Here is a 19,962-nt window from a genome sequence, read left to right on the forward strand (position 1 = left end):
GCTGCTATTTCAACAGGGCTAAACCACAGCCGTCAACAGTGGTTTCTTTCAGCATTTTGGAACCTTGGTCCCCTTGTTGCCAGCTTCAGGGCAGTGTATCATTTCCTTCCTGCTGAGCTCTGCACAGGAGAGGCGCTCCCTGCTCCAGAGGAGTCGGCTCGTTGACCCGGATACTCGACCACCTTGTTCTCTCCATCAGTGGAAAATTTCTAGCAGTTTCTCATGTCTAAACACCCCTAACTCCTTTCTAGCTTTTGGTTATTTTTAAAACAAGGTACTAATGTTGCCACAAAAAGACTCCCTGCCGTCATCCATCTCCCTTCAACCAATGTGTCCACTGTCTTATTTTTTCCAGACATTTAATAAATAAGAAGATGCATGTATCTCTGCAAAACAGCCACTATTTATATCTAAATGTTTAAAATATATAAGTAGGGCCTCCCCGGTGGCGCAGCGGTTGAGCGCTGGGTTGTGAAGCTCCCCGCGGCCTCTGCGGCGCCGGTTCGATCCCCGGCTGCTCCCCGGCCACCGGAGGAGGGTCCCACATGGTGCGCAGACCTCTCCTGCCGCCCGCTGCTCCCCTCAGCAGTGTACTTGGGTCCTTCTGCCTGCTTTGCTCCCCGCTCTGGCTCTGGTGAATTCTCTCACCCTCCCACGCTTCTGACTGTACCCAGTGCATGTATAAACAAACAAACAAATAAACAAATAAATAAATAAATAAAAATACGTGACTCTTTAAAAAAAAAAATAAAAAAATAAAATAAAATAAAATATATAAGTAAAGGAAAGGCACACATATACATGCGAAATGACAATTAATCATATGTGAATAATTTTGCTGCACAAATAGCAGTTTTCCACATTCTGTTCCACCCCTGGGTTTTCTCGGCGAAGTGTCAGTGGGAGATGCTTCCACTTCGTTTGGGAGGAGAGTTTTGTTCCATCGTGGACCCTCCTGTTTCACCAGTTTCTGGGCGGGAGTTTCCGCTGGTGTCGGCCTTGTGCTCTCCCGACGCTGCCGTGAACAATCCCATGTTTACCCGTGATGCCCGTGTGCCAGTGCAGGCTAAACGCCGGTGCAGGGCCCGCCTGTTAGCTAAGGCCCCCAGCCTCTCCCCACCAGCGCCCCATCTGTTTCCCCAAACCTTCCCCACAAAAGAGGTTCTCCTACTTTTCGATGTTTGCCAATCTGGTGGGCAAGAAGTGTCTTCTCAGTGTGGTTTTGAGTTGCAGTTCTCTTATGAAAGAGGCTGTACATCTTTTTTGCAATTTAAGATCTATTTTTATATCCTTTTCTCTGAGCTGCCCACTTTCTCATTGTCACCGGTCTTTTTCCTAATCATCTGGAGAACTCTGTGTCCTAGGGAAATCAGCCCTTTGTGGAAGGAGTTGCAAATCCTTGTTCTCGGTTATTTGTCGTTTGACTTTGCCCGTGGAGCTGTTGGCCTTGCAGAATTTCTTTTAATACTCGCATAGTCAAATTCTCCCATCGCTTCTTTTAGGCTTCTAGGGTTTCAATTTTCCAGAGAAGGGTCCTCTTCACTGTAGAATTATTTTAAAAAAAAAAAATCCATACTTTCTCCCAATCCCTGTATAATTCCATTTCCTATGTTGAAATCTTTGGCCCCTCCACAATTTATCCTGGCGGGAGATGCTGCTCCACTTCATTCTCGGTCCACGGCTGCCCTTTCCTTGTCCGGCATCATTCAGGGAACAGTTCACCTTCACCCCCTTTGTGGAAATGCCACCTTTCCCTTCTACCGAGTTGCTTGTGTGTATTTAGGCATATTTCCAATCTGTTGTTGCTAATCCTGAATATATTGATGTGTACCATTAGCAGATGTGTGGGTTTTTTAATACGTTTTACAATATGCAGTGTTGGGGGGGCAGTGCTAGCACCTCTACTCTTTTTCAATTTCCTTGGCTAGTGTAGCTGGTTTTTCCAGTGAGCTTTCGATGGCTTATTTAATGCCACACGTGAAAATCCTGGTGTTGCTTTCACCATGTCGTTGGTAGATAATTGGGGGAGAATCGACGTGCTGGCGACGCTGAGTCTTCCAGGGCAGGTTCTCGTGTTCAAGTTCATTGAGTTCTAAAGCACCTTCTTGGGTTCCCTTCACCCTTCTCAGGACAGTGAAGTCCCCGGCAGTGAGTCAGGTTTGAGTTGGGTCGGTCGTAATGATAAATCTGATTCCTGACAAAAGAAGCATGTTTTTATCAAAGCTTCTAAGAACCCATCTTTCCTCCAACGTCTGAGCTTGCCACTTGTGCAGTTTTCTGCCTGTCTGGGAAAGGCAAGATGTGAGCAGGTGTTGAATGTCGACATTTGAGTGCGGGTCACCCACCCCGTCCGTGGCGGGGCCAGGAACTCATGTGTAGGGGGTCCAGTGCCCCCCACTAGGAATAGCGGCAAGCCCCATATGCTTTTCCAGCTTCGCCTTCTCTCTCCCTCCCTGGCTCGACATGGAGGGGCCCTGGGCTGAGAAGCAGCCAAGAGGCAGGGTCCTGTGGGGCTGACATCTGTGCACATGTCCTCCAGATGGGGGACCACGCAGGGGCTCTGCACCTTGAGGCGGCGTGAGTCCGGTTTGGTCGGGGTGGGCAGTGTTGGCAGAGCCCTAGCTTAGCAGTAAGAAGGAGAGGAGGGGCCTGTTTTCTGAGCACAGTCGGGGCAAACAGAGTGAATCTGGGTTGCCGGGAGGGGGGACTCAGGAGGTGATGTGCACCGCCACTTGGCATCTCTGGGGACTGCTCTTGAGTGGGTGCCGCTGCTCCGAGAGACCTGGGGACTCTTCACCACCTCTGAGCTGGAAAGCCAGTGTCCTTGCGGGGCCCCAGCGCTGCAGGATGAGGGCTGTGGCTCCACCGATGCCCGGCCTTGGTGCTATTGGTGGCCAGGGAGCGATGGGAGCAGCCACTGCGAACATGTAACTACAGCCATGAGGGGCTCAATGGTTTCTTTGAACTTTAAAGTTGAGCTTATTTTTCATCGGAGCCAAAACGCGTGGTTTCTGAGTGGCTTTTATGGAAACGCGGATGCCTGTTCTGTCTCACACCAGGGATGGAGTGGGTCATCTGGTGGCCTCCATCCTGGAGGCTGGGAGCAGAAGATGGTGTCCCTCTGCTTTCTTGGGCCACTTTGGATCATTTCAGGCAGAAATAGCCTGCGTTGGAACCTTCCTGTGCCTGATCCTGCAGTTCAGGAACAGAAAGCGAGTGAGGCGGGGAGACGTGCTGGGCATGGCTATGCAGAAGTGCGTGCAGGGGCTGCATTCGGGAAGCTGAGTGTGCCACATGCCATTTCGAGATAACGGCCCAAGATGTTGGCTTCCAAAACCCCGCCTCCCAGCAGGACATGTGTGACGTGGTCTGGGCTACATCTAGGCCCCTGCGACCCAGGGTGGCCAGGGGCTGTGTCCTGGTGAAAAGCCTAGCAGGGTGGCTCGGCTCAAGAAGACCTGCTGTTGTCCCTCTGGCTTCAGGTCAGCTGGGCTGGGGGGCAGAGTTTGTGAAGGGAGCGGCAGGAACCCCGGGTTCCAGCCCGTGCAGGGGAGCTCTGGTCATTCAGGATCCAAGATGAGGGTCTACAGAACTTTCTCCTGAGCTCTGAAGGCTACCTCCGCTTTCCTGCCTCCTCTCCTGCCCGTGGGCACACACACTCGTCTTTTTTATAGCCGGGTAGTATTCCACTGTGTGCTGTGCCACTTCTTCATCCACACCACTGTCGTTGGGCTCTGAGGTATCTGTGACCTGAATCCTGTAAATAGTGGATCTTGCTAACATTTAAAAGTCACAAACCCTTGAGAAGATGGCCACCCCTTCTCCGATGACATTTAAAATCTTGAGAATGCAGGTTCTTGTGGCCACCTGAAACCTTCCAGGTCGCTCACTATCGGGCATTCCTCCTGCCCAGGGCCTTGGTGTTCAGGCAGGGGCAGCCTCCAGATGAATTCCTTGCTAGAGTACAATGGCAGTGCATCGTGAGGACCTCACGCTTAAGCAGATTCAACTCTTAGCCCCTGGAACCAGCAAGAAGCGCACACGAGCACCTCCACCCTCTCACTCACATTCACACACATCGTCTGTGTGGGCCCTTCAGCAGCTGCTCCCCTCACCCTTGGCAACCCACAGCGGGTGAGCAGGGAGCCTCACGCCCCACCCCAGTGCCGCCCATGAGTCTCTCACCCTATCCTCGCATTGAAAGATGTGGGTTTTCTGTTCCAGAACCCAGCCCTGACCTTCTCCAGCAGTGCGTTTAGAGACACGTTCCTCTTTTTCACACCACAGCCCAACCTCAACACCCTCCCACCTCCATCTAGTCTAGCGCAGCCCCAGCCATCTGCCGGGTCCCAGGGCGCCAGCTGCCTGGGCCGGGACTCATGCTCCGCCCTGGGGACGGCCGGGCTACCAGACAGTGAGTCTTCCTTCTCACCTGAGGACCAAGCATGGGTGAGCTGTGAGGATGGGAGCGAGCATTAAAGTGGGAGAAGGGGGCAATCCAGGCAACGCCTTTTCTCAAGACTCTTGTCATCTTGTCCTTGCTGGGCCCCAGAACTCAGTTTGAAGCCTTATTGCCAGCCTCTGGCTCAGAAGCCCTGGTCACCCGGTCCTCATTAAGAGGATCTACCTCAGGAGTAACTGCCAGAGCCTCCAGGGAGTCAAGAAGGCCCTGGTTGGCAGCAGCTTTGAAAATACCAACACCAGCAGGTGCATATGCTAATGTGGCATATTTTTAAAGCTTGAGGCAGGCTGTTAATGATTTCTATGCCCAGGCCCCATTTACATTGGTTCTAGGTCACTCTATTGTTTAAAAGGATGACTAACAGTTGTAGAAGGCTCTGGAATGAAAGCATCTGTTTGTCCGCATGACGCCAATGTATCATCCAAATAAGCACATGGTGGTCAAGGCCTCGCTTGAAGTCTTAGCTTGCCCGTGATTAGCAAGTGACTCACGCTGGGGCCACAGGGGCCCCAGGGAAAATGGGGTTAACCACGTCTGCCCATCTCATGAACTTGTTCTCCAAGGCAAAATGAGATCGTAAACAAAAAGGACTTAGGAAAACACTGAAGTGCTATAGAGAAATAAAATGGCAGTTTTATTTATTTATATGTCATCCTCTGCGTTCAAAGCAGGTAAATAAATCTGTGGTGCTAGAACCCGGACCTGGGCCTGAAATACCCTGACTGCTTCGCCAAAGGGCTTGTGGGGGGGGCATCCTAGTGTACCTTCCCTCACTAAGGAGGGCCCCCGTGTCTCACTCCAGGCACTACTTTGCTGTGCTGTCATGTGCTGCTTACCACGGGTCAGGAGCAGGGCACGCGAGCTGAGGAAGGCTCCTTAGTGACTTCATCGTCGTGTGAAAGTCACAAAGGGTAATTCTAGGCCCCTGGACGGCTAAACCATCTGGTATCAGTTAGAGGATTCCCATCCAATGGACCCGCTGTTGACCGAAACGTCCAGGCAAGGGTCTCTGCGTGAGATCTTGTCCCAGGAAACCACGAGCCCTTTTACTTCCTTGTCGCGGCAGAGAAGCAAGAACACCCAGTGACCTCCTCGGAGCCCGGAGCCGTGGGCTGCCCTCACCCCCTCCACGGCCACCCGCTCTTTTCTTTTTTCCAAGCATGGTTAGGATTTTATTCTTTGAAAAAGGGTTCTGAAATATCACTAATTTGGGCAGAAAGGTCAAGTTTAAAATCGCTTTATGAGTCTGTGCCGTAACACAGGCCATGGCGCTTGAGCCACAAAACCTTGATGGAGGGGCACAGACAGCCCCGCGGGCAGTCATCGGGCACCGGTCAGGGTATTTTTCTCTTCTCCACACCGACCCCTGCTTTGGTGGCCTGATCCCAGAGCCCCTCTGCTTGCTCAGCTCAGCCCCAAGCTTTTCCTATTTCCCCACAATTTCCCCGTCTTCCTGGTAGGTAAGTTCTCACTTTCCGAGGTCTTTGCGGACCACCGGGCAGAGCCTGGAAGAGACGGGAGCACACATGGCAGCAGGTGTCCCCCCACTCCCTGTCCCCCTGGACGTCTCCACCAGGGGCGGCCTCTGGTGGCCCCTGCATTGGGGACCTTCTCCCTGACCCAGTTCCTGACATTTCTGCTCAGCTACCCTCCTGCTGTGGCCCCTGCCCTCTTGTCGGGGTGGGAAGAAGGAGCATCCAGGAGGGGGCGCACGCCCATCACCCACACTCCCTCTCCCCTGAGGAGAGGCTGAACCCAAGCTTATTCTAGAATCAGCCATTTCACCAGCATTTTTTTTATATATAAATATTTACTTATTTAGGCATACAAGAGCTGGGGTACAGGCCAGAGGCATGGGGGGTGAGAGGATTCACCAGAGACAGAGTGGGGAACAGAACAGGCAGACTGACGGAAGTACACTGCTGAGGGGAACACAGTACATAGGAGAGGTCTGCTGCGCCATGTGGGTAGCTCCCTGGCCAGCTGGGGGATCGAACTCGTGCTGCAGTGGCTGCAGACAGCTTCATAGGTTGCATCTCAACCCCTTGCGCCACCAGGAGGCCCTCATCAGTGTTTTAGATGCAGATAGTTTCATTCGTTTTCCTTGGGAAAATATCTATTAGAACATATTCTACTGAGCCCATTTGATTCCATGATAAATTCTTTGATATAATACAGTTAAATTCCACCTTCATCAGGTTTGTTTTCCATTTAAACTTTGCTACAGGGCTGGAGTCACTTTCTCCATATTGCATGGTACTGACCAGGTCTTCTGCAGCAAATTTTCTTGCAGCTATTGTGTCTGCCAAGCCCGATGCTCCAGCCTAAATTTTGAAGTCTGAGTGCTTTTATGAAAATTGAATTTCTTGTCCATTTTTTGACAGTACTAAATTCTATCACTTGTACTTTTAACTGTTAGCGACTTTACTCTGATTCTATTCTTTCTAGAGTAAATAGCCATTGTGAAATGTACAAGAGATGGAGACTGTTTGTATCAACTCGTTCATTAAAAAATAATGATTAATATAGAGATAGAGGTGGAAATGGGGAGAGAACAAAAGAAAATAGCCTAGAGTCAGATAGTAGAGATGTTCAGGGTTACGAATCTCTAGAGACATGCAAGTAGGAACCACAGGACCCACGAGGGAGGCTGTGACAAATGTTTTCTCAATGGAAAACAAGTGTTGGTGAGGATGTGGCAACATTGGAATCCTTGTATACACTGCTGGTGGGATATGAAATCCTGAAGCTGCTGTGGAAAACAGTTTGGAGGTTATTCTTCAAATAGCCATGCATAGAATTGCCACATCCCAGAAATGCCACTCCAACAGAACTGAAACAGGCAACAAGCAAAAGCTGGTACTACCTAAATATTACAGTAGCTGAAGGTGAAAACAGCCTAAATGTGTCCACTGTGAGATAAATGGATAAACGAAATGTGACACACCCATACGATGGAATATTATTCTGCCATAAAAAGGGACGATATACTGATACACGTTCTAACATAGGATTAACTTTGAAAACGAGACAAAGTCACATATTGTCTGATTCCATTTATGTGAAATATCTAGAATATATCAATCTATAGAGATTGGAAAGCAGCTTGGTGGTTGTCAGGGGCTATGAGGGAGGGGATAAGGTAGGGTATTTGCTCAGCCCCCACAGACTTTCACTTTGGAGAGAGGAAATGCTCTGGAACTAGATAGAGGTGATGTTTACACAATATTGTGAATGCCACTAATATTGGCATTAAATTGGAATTAAATTGGAATTAAATCCTAACTGCCACTGAATTAAATCCTTTAATATCACACTATGTGAATTTAGCTTTAAAAATACGGTGGTGGCAAAGTGGTAGGTTTCACAAAATATATTGTTTTAAGACTAGTAGAGATTATTGACCAAAACTCATAAAAACTCTAACTTCCTAGATTTCTCCTTTGAAGAAAACATCACAGATTCTTTTGTGAGATAAAATTCACTTTTGGAAAATGGTTGTATGAGAAAAAATACTTGAGCAAGTAGTTAGCCTGTTCTTTTATAGGTGAAGCAGATTCTTCAAAGTAAATAGGTAATTATCAATGAATGAATAAATGAATTCAAGCTCAACTAAATACCCAAATGCATTTGAAAAGTATGTGAAATGCTGAGTTGGAAACAGAGACAGAAAGAAAGAGGCCTTTGGAGGAACTAGATAGGAATTTGATGATTTGATGGGGGCTTTGGGGTTCCATGACACTGAAGATGTGTTTTAAACCGAAGGCAAGTCCAGCCCCAAGCTTGTCAGGGACCACCCAGCATGCATTCTTCCTCTCCAGGGTCACACAGGTTTGCTTTGGGGAGGTGCTTGTCTCCCCTTGCATGCAGGTGGTAAATCAGGGGGCCCTGCCCACCCACTCTGAAATTCCCTTCTTCCAGAAGCCCCTCTCCTGACGTGGAATACTGGGGGAGGGGCAAGGTGCTAACTGTAATGAGCATACCCCTGCAGCAGACCCCTGGTTTTTCCAGTATCCTGCCCTCTCTGAGCCTCGTTCACCGCCCCCTTGTCCAGTGGGCGAGCACTCAGCCTGCCTCCTACATCCCCTTAGATGAGCTGAAATTGGGTTCCGTCACTTTAACCATAGCATCCTGTCTGGTGCATTTGCTAGAAGGAGCTCAGTCTCAGACAGCACACCCCGAGTATCTCCCCTCTCCCCTGGCTGGTAGAGATGTACTGGAGAGACTAAAAGGTATAACAGCCCATCTGGGATCAATAGCTCTAAAGTAGTTTGATCCACGGCCAAGGGACCTGGGTCCTCTAAGAGGAATTGGTCACCCACAGACTTAGGGCAAAGATGAGCAATGTCAACTTTTTTTCTAACTTATAAACAGCTCGGCAACCATCTGTCCTTGATGTGAACTCCATCTGCCCGTCGGCTGTGTGTGTGTGTGTGTGTGTGTGTGTGTGTGTGTGTGTGTGTGTGTGTGAAGGGAGGGAGGGAGGCCCATTTTCCCTTGCAGGCTTTCCCACTGGCCAATTCTGTTAGTGGAGCCAGACGTTGATGATAAATAGGTTCGGAGGATAAGGACAGGACAGCCTCTACATTTTGTTGTGGTCTAGCTCCTTTCTTAATAACAGACATTTAGGGCCTCCCTGGTGGCACAAGGGTTAAACACCACACTATGAAGCAATCCGCAGCCTCTGCAGTATGAGTTCGATCCCCAGCCAGGGAGCTACCTACATGGCGCAGCAGACCTCTCCTGACTCGCCCACTGCTCCCCTCAGCAGTGTGTTTCATCAAGTCTGCCTGTTCTGTTCCCCACTCTGTCTCTGGTGAATCCTCTTAGGCCCCCACCTCTGGCCTGTACCCCAGCTCTTGCATGCATAAATAAAGCAATCTTTAAAAAAAAATTTAAAAAAATAACAGACATTTACTAGCCACTGGTCACAGCACAGCACTGGATGAAGAACGACATGGGTCAGTAAAAGAGGAAGACAGGGCCTCTGCTCTCAGGGAGCTGGGAGTAAGTCACACCCGAGAGCTTCAACTCTAAGAATAGCTGCAAAAAAAAAAAAAAAAAGAAAAAGAAAGAAATGTAAAAATGCATGCAAATTAGCATAGTAAAAAGTGAGCTTTCTATGATGTATGAAGCAAGTATAAAGTTTCACTGTCGGACATACATAATGGCAGATTGTCATGCGATTTGAATGGGACGAATCAATATTAAAAAGATGTCCCCGGGTCCCCAAAGTAATATACAAGTTTTGTGTGCCAATATATCAAGAAACCAGAATAACAATATAGAAAAACTAAATATTTGATGGGGAACTTGTTGTACATTAACAGTGACAGCTGCGATCAGCTGGGAGAGGGTAGACCGTCATGGGTGCAAGAGCAAGGAGCAAAGTCTTAGGGGAAACGAGCCAGTCTTTGCTTTGAACCACTTACAATGGCAAGTGGATTTAAGGGGGATACATTTTTTTTAAGATTTATTTATTTATTTATACAAGCACTGGGTACAGTCAGAAGCGCGGGAGGGTGAGAGGATTCACCAGAGCCAGAGCAGGGAGCAGAACAGGCAGACTGATGAAATACACTGCTGAGGGGAGCAGCGGGTGCGGTAGGGGAGGTCTGTCACGCCATGTGGGATCATCGCTGGTGGCCGGGGATCGAACCGGTGCTGCAGAGGCTGCGGGCAGCGTGGCAGCCCAGTGCTCAACCACTGCACCACCAGAGGAGGCCCTAAGGGGAATACATTTTTAAAGCAATAGGAGTAGTGGAAGGAAACAATGGGGATTATACTTATAATGAAGTGTTAGAATGACTCTTTTTAAAACAAAAGACAAAACACAAAGGCTTTAATGGGGAAAACACCCAATCACAAAATACAAAAGCCATATAAGATAAAACTATAATATACAGTAGGCTGGGAGAAAACCTTTGCCACGTATACAATGACAGTAGCTACGGATCAGCAGGTAAAAGACAAAAATATGGAAAAACAAAGGATATGAACAGACACTTCGCAGCAGAGAATACAAATGACAAATACTGAACATATAAATCAGGGAAATGCAAACTCAGGACCTGTTTGTGCCGCAGATTGAATCAATCTTAAGATGAAAGACCCATTTTGTGCCCATCTAGCGGACCAAAATGTAGAAGACAATGCCTGACTGATAAGGGTGAGGAAGGCGGGGACTCCAGGTATTACTGGTGGGAATGCAAATTAGTGTGTCTTTGGGGAGGTCATTTGGTGGTTCTAGAAGGTTCAGACGCCCCTGGCAAAAAACTTCTCCGGAGCATAACTGACCATCCACCCAACTGAGGGAGCCCTGGGGACTGAGGCTCTGCTGGCTCACGCATGCACACGCCTTGAGAATGCCCTCGCAGCCCAGTCTGAAAAGGCTCTGAGAGCCAGGAAAGAGAAAGGCAGCCAGATACGACTGTGCTAGTCGGGCCCTCCATCAGGGCCATCACTGTCATGCGCGCCCCATCTCCCGGGCTTGCCCAGAGGCCAGTGCTCTGCTCCTTCACTGAGTCCTCCCAGTCAGCGTGGCCTGTGCCCAGGGAGACCCTCGAGCGAGGGAACCTGGCTCCATGGTGGTGGGGGGGTGTGCTTGAAAAGGGGGGGTGAGGTGAGTGGAGTCCCCTGAGTGTGCAGTGCTAGCCTGGGGTGCCCCGGGAGGCGGGGAGCACAGAGAAAGGGCAGCCCCTCCAGCAGCTTGACTGGGAGCTAGTCTTGTTGGACAGGAAAGAGCTGGTCTGGAGAAGCACCGGCTGTGAAAGGAAAGGAGAGGTGGTGCCAGGCGGAGGAAAGGCTCTTGGGATAAAAGTAGCCTAGTATGGGCGTGCCTGTTTGGCTGGAGCCAGGCTGGAGGGGCAGGTTTGCGGGCACTGAGGCAGAATGAAGGAAGCAGGCACCAGGGTGTGGTGGGTCCAAAACCAGCCAGGCCCCTGCAGGGGGTGCGGCCATGGCAGGCGGGTGCCGGAGTAGGTGGGGAGCAGATGAGAAGCTGGGGGTGGGGGCTTCTTAGAGGGGCTGTTGCTAAGATTCAGAGGATTTGACAAGCCCTTGAACTGAGAACATGATCTCAGGATGAATACGTGTCATTGTCGTGTGGGAAATCTGTGAATAAATCCAAAGGAGTGTAATTTTATTCTTTTGTCACGTTCTCTAAGACTACATTGCGTTCTGAACAAGATCAGAAGATCCGATATGAAGTGTCAACCCCCCCACCCCTTCCCCCCACTGACAGTTTTAACCTCAGCACATTCCTATTTTTAATTTATACGCTAAATAGAATTTTCTTCCAACTTTCCTCCAAAAGCAGTGGGGATCAGGGTTCTTCCACACACAATTTGGGGTCCAACTTGGTAGCCTGAAATCCTTCCTCAATTCCAGATCTACACCTTGTGCGGAGCGCGGGTGTCCAGCTGGCCTGTTTATAAGCCCCTCCCTTGTCACTTGTCCCTTCGATCGTTTCCAGACACCATGTCTCTGCACCTGGGGTGCTGGGCTCGCAAGTGGCTCCATGTTCTTAGGTCCTAAAATACCCGCCTGCCCCCAGGAGGAAGCTCGTGTGGGAACCAGCTTGCTTCAGGCGATAGCTTCCGTTCCCTTGAATTTGTGTAGGCCTGCGAGCTACTAAGGAGCTGGTTTCCTCTAAGAAGGGCTCCTTGGATCGCCTCGTCTGATATAAAGATGGGAGTGATCGGCAGATAGGTTAAGCAAACCCCGTGAGCTAATATGGGGTGACGGTGTCCCTAACATCTGAACTTTGACTCTGGTTTCGAGAGAACAAGGGCCCTGTCAGCTCAGGCTTGGCCCAGAGTCACGGAAGGAAGCTCAGCAGCAGCGTCGGGAAGGGCTCACCCTGCCCTGGCTGTGGAGGAACCAGCTCTTCATGGGGCCTTGGAGCCCGCTGAGTCCCAGTAATTACCTGCTTTGTGGGTGTCGCATTTCCTACCAAGGACCAGAGTCATTTGTGAGTTCACAAGGGGTAGTTGTTAGGGCGACCTCATGCCTGGCTTTGGCAAACAAGCCTCTGTCCTTCATTAATCCAGCAAATATTTACATTGCTCTGCCCTTCCGGCACATCCTCCCCGGCGTGTCAGGCACCTCCCTCCTCCGCACCATGCATCACACACACACACACACACACAGAGAACACATACACGCACACACACACACACGCACACACACACAGAGAGAGAGAACACGTACACACAAGGCACTTACAGGTTCTTAGAAGGGTTTGCAGCCCTCCCCAGGGTGCCAGAGAGCCACGGGTTTGCTTCCCGGAATACCTGCTTGGCAGCCTGTCCTGAAGAAGCACAGGAAGGTGCACACAGGAGCCTGGGCGCAGCGCTGGCTATTCTGTGCACATCCACTCCCAGGAGGCCCGAGCCCTGGCAAGCAGCATGTGTCACCATGTATTACTCGATTTCTTTTATTCTACATCGTGGAAATAACACACGGAATTACTTAACACCCCGAGTTTGAAATCCTGTCTGTACAAGCTCGTCCTGAGTTCTGAAGCTGATCTGATGTAGGAAGCTGATCTGATGAAGGATGAATAAGTAAATGGAGAACAGGGCCAAATCACGGCGTGGCTGTCAGGTGGGGGCCGGAGGGGGTCCTCAAATCCACCCTGACTATAGACTGTGTCAGGAAAGAACCTGAACGGCTTTGCTCAAAGGTGTTTCTGAGCCCTTTTGAAGGAACCTGGAGAAACTGAGCTCTCCTTCTTCCTTTCTAGATACATTCCACCGTTGATCTGGGGGAAAAGTGGCCACATCCAGACAGCCTTGTATGGGAAGATGGGCAGGGTGAGGTCGCCCCACCCCTACGGGCAACGCAAGTTCATCACCATGTCGGATGGAGCCACGTCCACCTTCGACCTCTTCGAGCCCCTGGCGGAGCACTGTGTTGGAGGTGAGCGGGTTGAGTGCCGGTCAGCTGGGGACAGTGTCCGCGCCACGTCCCGGCTCTGACCTCCTCATTGGGCAGTTCAAGAATCCATCCCTCGGGTTCTTTATACATATTAAGAGTTTCCAAATAGCTTTTTTAGCTTAACCCTCGAAAGGAAAATTTAGGTTAAGATTTCATAACCTAAGCACCTCTTTTCTTGTAAAGAAAAATCCATATTCATGCTTTCAAGGAGGTAATTTGTGCTTGTGACAGATCATTCCAAAGGGACTGGAGGCTGCTCAGGAGGGTGGGTCTCCCCCCAGACCCTGAAGGCCTGCGTGGGCACCTGGGCCAGTGGATGCCCTTATAACATAAACATCTTCATCCTCACATCCCTGGGAGAGCTTGCCCCTCAGGGTGTAAAGATGCCTCATTGCTTTTCAGGGCTACATCTTATCTCACCACTTGGATGTGGGATAATATAATTAATAAGTCAACAATAATTCAATAATTCAGTGATCATTAATTAATATAATCAAGTAATATAAATAAAATACTGCTAGTTATTTAATAATTGATGATGACTTAATAAGTCAGTATTTTGCCACTATAATCTTCACTGCACCTCTATTGTCTTGCCTGTGTACACCTATCTGAGAAATGCCTGGAAGTCAAACTGCTGGGCCAGAGAGGTCTGTGCCAACGCTGTTTTTTATTTTTCCACTCATGCATTTGTTCACTCCTCCCGTAGGATTTCATCCAGAAATTAAGAGTGGTGTTCAGAAACTTGAAGAGCAGTTTGACCGTAACTTTATATTTATTGACTGTAATAAACAGTTGAGAATTATATCTTTTTTATTTTTTTAAAGGATTGAATGAAGCTTCTTTTCTTTTTTCTTTTTTCTTTTTTTAAGATTTATTCATTTATTTATACAAGCACTGGGTACAGTCAGAAGCGCGGGAGGGTGAGAGAATTCACCAGAGCCAGAGTGGGGAGCAGAGCAGGCAGAAGGACCGAAGTACACTGCTGAGGGGAGCAGCGGGCGGCAGGAGAGGTCTGCGCGCCCTGTGGGACCCTCCTCCAGTAGCCGGGGAGCAGCCGGGGATCGAACCAGCACCGCAGAGGCTGCGGGCAGCTTCGCAACCCAGCGCTCAACCCCTACGCCACTGGGGAGGCTCCATCCTATTGTATTTTTCAAGAGTGGCCTATCCATGATGGATTGGGAATTTTTTTTTAAGATTTTATTTATTTATTTATACATACAAGAACTGGGGTACAGCCCAGAGGTGCAGGGGGGTAAGAGGATTCACCAGAGACAGAGTAGGGAGCAGAACAGGGAGATCTACTGAAATACACTGCTGAGGGGAGCAGTGGGGAGACAGGAGAGGTCTGCTGTGCCTTGTGGGTCAGTTTCCTGGCAGGGAATCGAACTCAGGCCTTGGCAGTGATGGTGCTAAGACTCAACCCCTGGGCCACCAGGGAGGCCCACGCTGGGAATTTTTAAAAACTGGCCCTTCACCATCTGTGGTTAGGGAAGCCCTGGTCTAGACAGCTGAGGCTAAAGGGAGACTTTCAGGGGGAGAAGATGCAGTTACGTCCCGCCCACACTTGACCAGTGCAGAGTGGCCGTGGCCACGGCCCTCACTGCTCCGCAGTCACACTGGGTGTCTTTCTGGTCCTGCAGATGACGTCACCATGGTCATTTGCCCCGGGATCGCCAACCACAGTGAGAAGCAGTACATCCGCACCTTTGTCGACTATGCCCAGAAAAACGGCTACCGCTGCGCCGTGCTGAACCACCTGGGCGCCCTGCCCAACATCGAGCTCACCTCCCCGCGCATGTTCACCTACGGTAAGTGCGCAGCTGACGCGGCAGCCCCTCTCTCCGTTCTCACGTGTGTGCCTGCCCCTCCTCACCAACACCAGTGGCTCTGAGTTCCAAAGTTAAGGCCCCTGGTGAGAGATGGTGGGGCACGCGACTGTAACAGCAGTCAACTCGCACGGCCTCTGTGAGGCCAGGCCGGGAACCTACCCGTGCTCCGCACCGCCCCAGCCTGCTCGCCTTTTCCCCAGAGGCAGAAACCAAAGCTCCAGGGGTCGGTCTCAACAGGCCCCCTGAGGGTAAGTCTCAGAGCAGGGCCGGGACCCAGCACCTCATCACCTTCACCACCACCGCAGGGCTCTTGGACTGCAGGGGGATGGCAGGAGGGGTCCTGGCACATGAAGCCATTGGATGTCAAGTTCCTTGAGGACAGGAACCTATCTCATGTTTAGACAAAGCCTTCTCTCCTTTCCTGAGAGGGCCATGCTCTCTCAGGCTGCTCTCTCCACTCCCTCTGGATTCTCACTTAACTCTTCTTCATGTTACACATACACACACACACACACACACGCATGCACGCACATGCACACATACATGTGCATAATCCACACGTGAATCAACACACATCTGCCTGGGTGTAAACATTTGGGATGTCGATGACCAAACAATTTACAATGTGTTTTAATGAGAAACAACTGGATTGGTTGTTTCCTGTTATTTCCTGTTTCTTCCTCCTCCCGTGCCGTGCTGCCTTCATCTGTGCATCCGTGGTCTTACTTAGGTGCAGTCAGGGTCCATGATCTACAGTGATTTACCAACTTTATACACTGACAGAGAGGTGCGTGGTCATCACAGTCCATCTTCTCTCAGAGCGACACCACTGGTTTCGCTCTGTTAGGATTTTGCTAACCATTCCTCTTTGGAGACCACCTCGCTTGTTTAACATTTTGTTTTTATAAATGATGCTATAAATATCTTGCACGTAGAATTTTTCTCCTTCTCTTTGACTCCTTTGGCAAATTCTCAGGGGTCGGTATTTCGAGTCGACATTTTAGTCACATTTGCACAGATGGCCAGACTGTGCTCCCGCAAGGTGGCCCATCGTGAGGCTGGCCACCTACTCCCAGAGCCCTGTGTCCCCCTCCTCTGCATCAGCCCACGCCTGAGGCACCCGTTTTACAGACTATTCTGCTCTGTAGTTGGTGGCTTGAGGATGTGGGTAACGATCCAGATATTCAGGTAACACAGGCAGATGGGGCGTAGAGAGAGGCAGGCTGGACCCCACAGCAGAAACAGGCAGAATAGCAAAAGGGCAACAACAAAGGGCTATAAAATCCTCTGAGTCAAGGAGGAGGAAACAAGTCTGGCCCTCGGGCCCAAGACAGAGACCAGAGAGCACCAGCTGACCGCAGTGGCCGTCAGGGACACCTCACCTGGCCCAGCAGCGTGCCACATGGCAGAGCCCCCTCATCTCCACAGCCACCCAAGAAACAATTAGCAAAGTGGCCTCAGATGTCAGGGCAAGTCTGGGTCTATGGGTCCAGGCCCACCCCCTTAGCACTGTCCTGGGGCTGTTGGGAGGGGCAGGAATTGGGAGGCCTTCAAACCAAGTCGGCAGGGGGATGTGGTCATAGAGAGGGAGCCCCGCCCACCACTGGCAATCCGTGCGACCTTGAGCAGTTTGCTAACCTCCGCTCCAGATTCTTGGACTGCAAACATGGGTCACTAGGAATCCAGCAGGTCATTGACCACCTAACTGTTTATTAAATGCTCGGTTTACACTTACCCCAATACTGCAGATACGTTCCTGCTGGCAAGGGTCAGCCACACACAGCGTGGGCAAGATAAAGAGGGATAATCAATACATGATGATTTATTACCAAGACAGATCAATAGATAATTGCCTTGCAGTGTGATGTGTGCCCATTGCACCAACGGAGGGCCTGGCGAGGCGGCAGTTGGCAAAAACAGCTGTCCTGGGAGGCTGAGGCCAGGAGCCATGCTGTGGAAGGCAGGAAGGAGGGAGGGAAGGAAGGCAGGAGGGGAGGGTGGAGTCTCTAGGAGGACCATTAATGGGGGGAGGGAGAGCTTCTGGGGGTGAGGAGCAGCGAGCACCGCTGTATTTTGGGAGCCTGGCACCTGGGCTGCAGGCTGAATCCAAGCCAGGACACCCCAAGGGCGAGTGGGGCCTCTGTAGGGCCAGCTCAGCCCCAGATTTCTCAAAGTAATTGAAGTATTTCCTTCTGCTGTTGTTGCGGTTGGTTTCATCAGAACTTGACAAGTGAATTCCTAGAGTTTCCAGTTTGTCATGCTTTGGGACACCCTTTGGGTACATGACCTTTCTGATCCCTGGCCTCGGCCCAGGCAGCACAGGTGCGGTGTCCACATGCAGCCCTGTGAACCCCACCTTCCGATCTCTTTCTGAGAAAATTACAACTTAACAAACTCATTGTTCTAAACCCCGTCAACACTCCTCTTTGCTGATGGGATTAGAAATTGGTGAGAACAAGAATTTCCTAAATGGATAACTGCGTTCTCGTGACCCACCATCCTCGCGCTGCCTTTGAAAGAGAAATTTACAGAGGAGAACCCGTGAGTGCCACCTCCAAAAGGTGGGTCCATTTCCTCGTGGGGCTCTCATCCATTCTAGAGGAGCAGGGAGGTCTCAGGCATCCAGACTCATCCCGTACTGGGTAGCAGGCTTGACTCTTTTTCTTTCTTTCTTTTCTCTTTTTTTTTTCGGTGGTACCCTCGCCAGTGGCCGGGGACCGAACTGGCGCTGCAGAGGCTGTGGGCAGCCTCGCAACCCAGCGCTCAAGCACTGCGCCACCAGGGGAGGCCCTTGACTCTTTTTCTTAATAGCCATGGACGCAGCACTGGTCATGTGCCAGGCGCTTCCCTAACTTTATAGGGTGTATTAAGTCCACCCTCCCCCCATGTGCAGATGAGGAAACTGAGGCCCCACAAGACTGAATAACTTGCCCCAGATCACAAGGCTGACAAGTAGGCCCAGGTTCCAGCCTGGGTGGTCTGCTCCTAAAGCCCATACCCCTTGCCTCTCCGTGGAGAAGACTGGTCTGGCCAAGGCGTCCAGGGGTAACAAGAGCGTTCCAGTCAGGTGCTTCGTAGGCTCAGGGAAAAGGAGCATCCAGTTGCTTCTCAGGGCCATGGAGACGGGCCTGGAGGGTTTGAGCTCTGGCCCTTCATTCGTCTCCCATCCGGCAGCCATTTGTGGAACAGCCCCCCGGTGCGCGTCCAGCCTCCAGGAGGCCCCCAGCTAGAGAGAAACAGCTCACCCTGGGGGACAGCCCACCTGGGGGACAGCTCGCCGTCAAGGGGGGGACAGTTCACCTGGGGGACAGCTCACCATCGAGGGGGGCAGCTGGCCGTTGAGGAGGAAGCAACACAGACAGGTCGGGTCTGGACGCCTCAGTCACAAAGGCTGTTGAGGATGCAAACATTAATCTAAAAATGTGTGGCCTGGAATTCAACAAATACCAGTAAATGGCAGTGACTCTGGCTTTATTCCTCTCTCGCTCTTTGCATCTCTTATGAGGCAGCCTGGCGGAGAGAACGCCAAAGGTGCCTTGAACAGCTGAGCGGCCTTGCTCTCACCAGCTTTCGTACAGTTGACCAGGCGTGAACTTCCCCAGAACCTACTGGAGAAGCTATGCTTGTTAAGCATAACATCCTCTCCCTTTTCTTTTTTGAACTTGGTCTGAATTACAACTCTGTTTACGGGACGGCCAGACCCCGGAGGTTATTTTGAAGAAGGTGGTGCTAGCTCTCTGTCTGCACAACCTTCAGCGGGACTCTAGTCCAGTCTGACGGGGCCAGGCCACGGCTCTGACGCACAGTGAAAGGCCTCACGTTCAGTCGGCTCAGAGGTCACTTCTGGCCTTTTGTCTTCATTGTCGCAGCTGCTCTGTGAGCTGTCTTTTAACTCTCTATCAATGACTTTCATTCTTGATGGAGTAATCTAAGGGACATTAGCTGATCTGACCAGAAACAAAATGTGGAATTGGGGTGACTGGCAAAAGCCACTGATCGGTCCTTTCTATTTCTTGTTGAAATCGGGTTCTGTCTGGACCAGGCCAGGAACAGCCCTGAGGTGTGGCTCAGATGGTGGACACACCTGGCCTGAGGGAGAGGCAGGCACCCTGGAGGGTCTCTGACGTGTGCTCCTGTGGGAGCCTGGCGGTTCAGAGGGCTCTGCAGCATCACCCTGGTTGGCTCTCTCTTCTTAGGCAGAATTGATTTTCTAACCAGGTAATGTTTGGAATATGAGCATTTCCATTATGGCTGCTGTAGGAGGCCCATAAACTCAGGGCACACGTCCTGTTCCCCTTTCTGCCTGGCCAACTGCCTGGTCCCAGCGCTCAGTGGGGTTCTCTGCAGAGCAAGCATTGCTGGGTTGAGTCTACCCGCCAAGGGGATGAACTGAGAGCCAGAAGTACCCGCGTGGCCAGGCTGGCCTCCGATTCGGCTTTGCCATCAGAAAGCTGGCGGCCAGTGGCACGGGGCTCTTCCATCTGTGTCGGGTGAGAGGGGCAGGAATAGCAACCTGGCCTGGCCCCTGGAGGTGACTGAGCCCCTCGGGACCATGAGCGGCCAAGAAGGATGTCCCCACCTCTGGCCAAACACCACGTTGGCCCACGTGGGCATCGGAAACGGTCTCAAGGATTTAAGTGGCCTTTTTCCATGAGCTTAAACAGCAGGGGCCTTCCCTTATTTTCAGGCACTTGACTTTCTGGTGGCAGAGGCCAAGCTAAGGGGAGG

At 50.9% G+C, this 19,962-nt stretch overlaps 1 protein-coding gene across 1 annotated transcript in view; it reads left to right on the top strand.

Annotated features, from left to right (window-relative positions):
* ABHD2 (abhydrolase domain containing 2, acylglycerol lipase) overlaps nucleotides 1–19,962 on the top strand; it is a gene marked incomplete at its 5' end in the record, with an annotated part of 46,108 nt that overhangs the window by 10,285 nt on the left and 15,861 nt on the right. Inside the window, 2 exons of the mRNA XM_084253572.1 lie at nucleotides 13,209–13,384; nucleotides 15,046–15,213. Of these exons, the coding sequence (XP_084109698.1) occupies nucleotides 13,209–13,384; nucleotides 15,046–15,213 (344 nt within the window). The remainder of the gene's footprint in view (nucleotides 1–13,208; nucleotides 13,385–15,045; nucleotides 15,214–19,962) is intronic.

Source organism: Talpa europaea (assembly GCF_964194135.1).
Source record: "Talpa europaea genome assembly, chromosome: 14".
NCBI classification, from domain to species: Eukaryota; Metazoa; Chordata; class Mammalia; order Eulipotyphla; family Talpidae; genus Talpa; species Talpa europaea.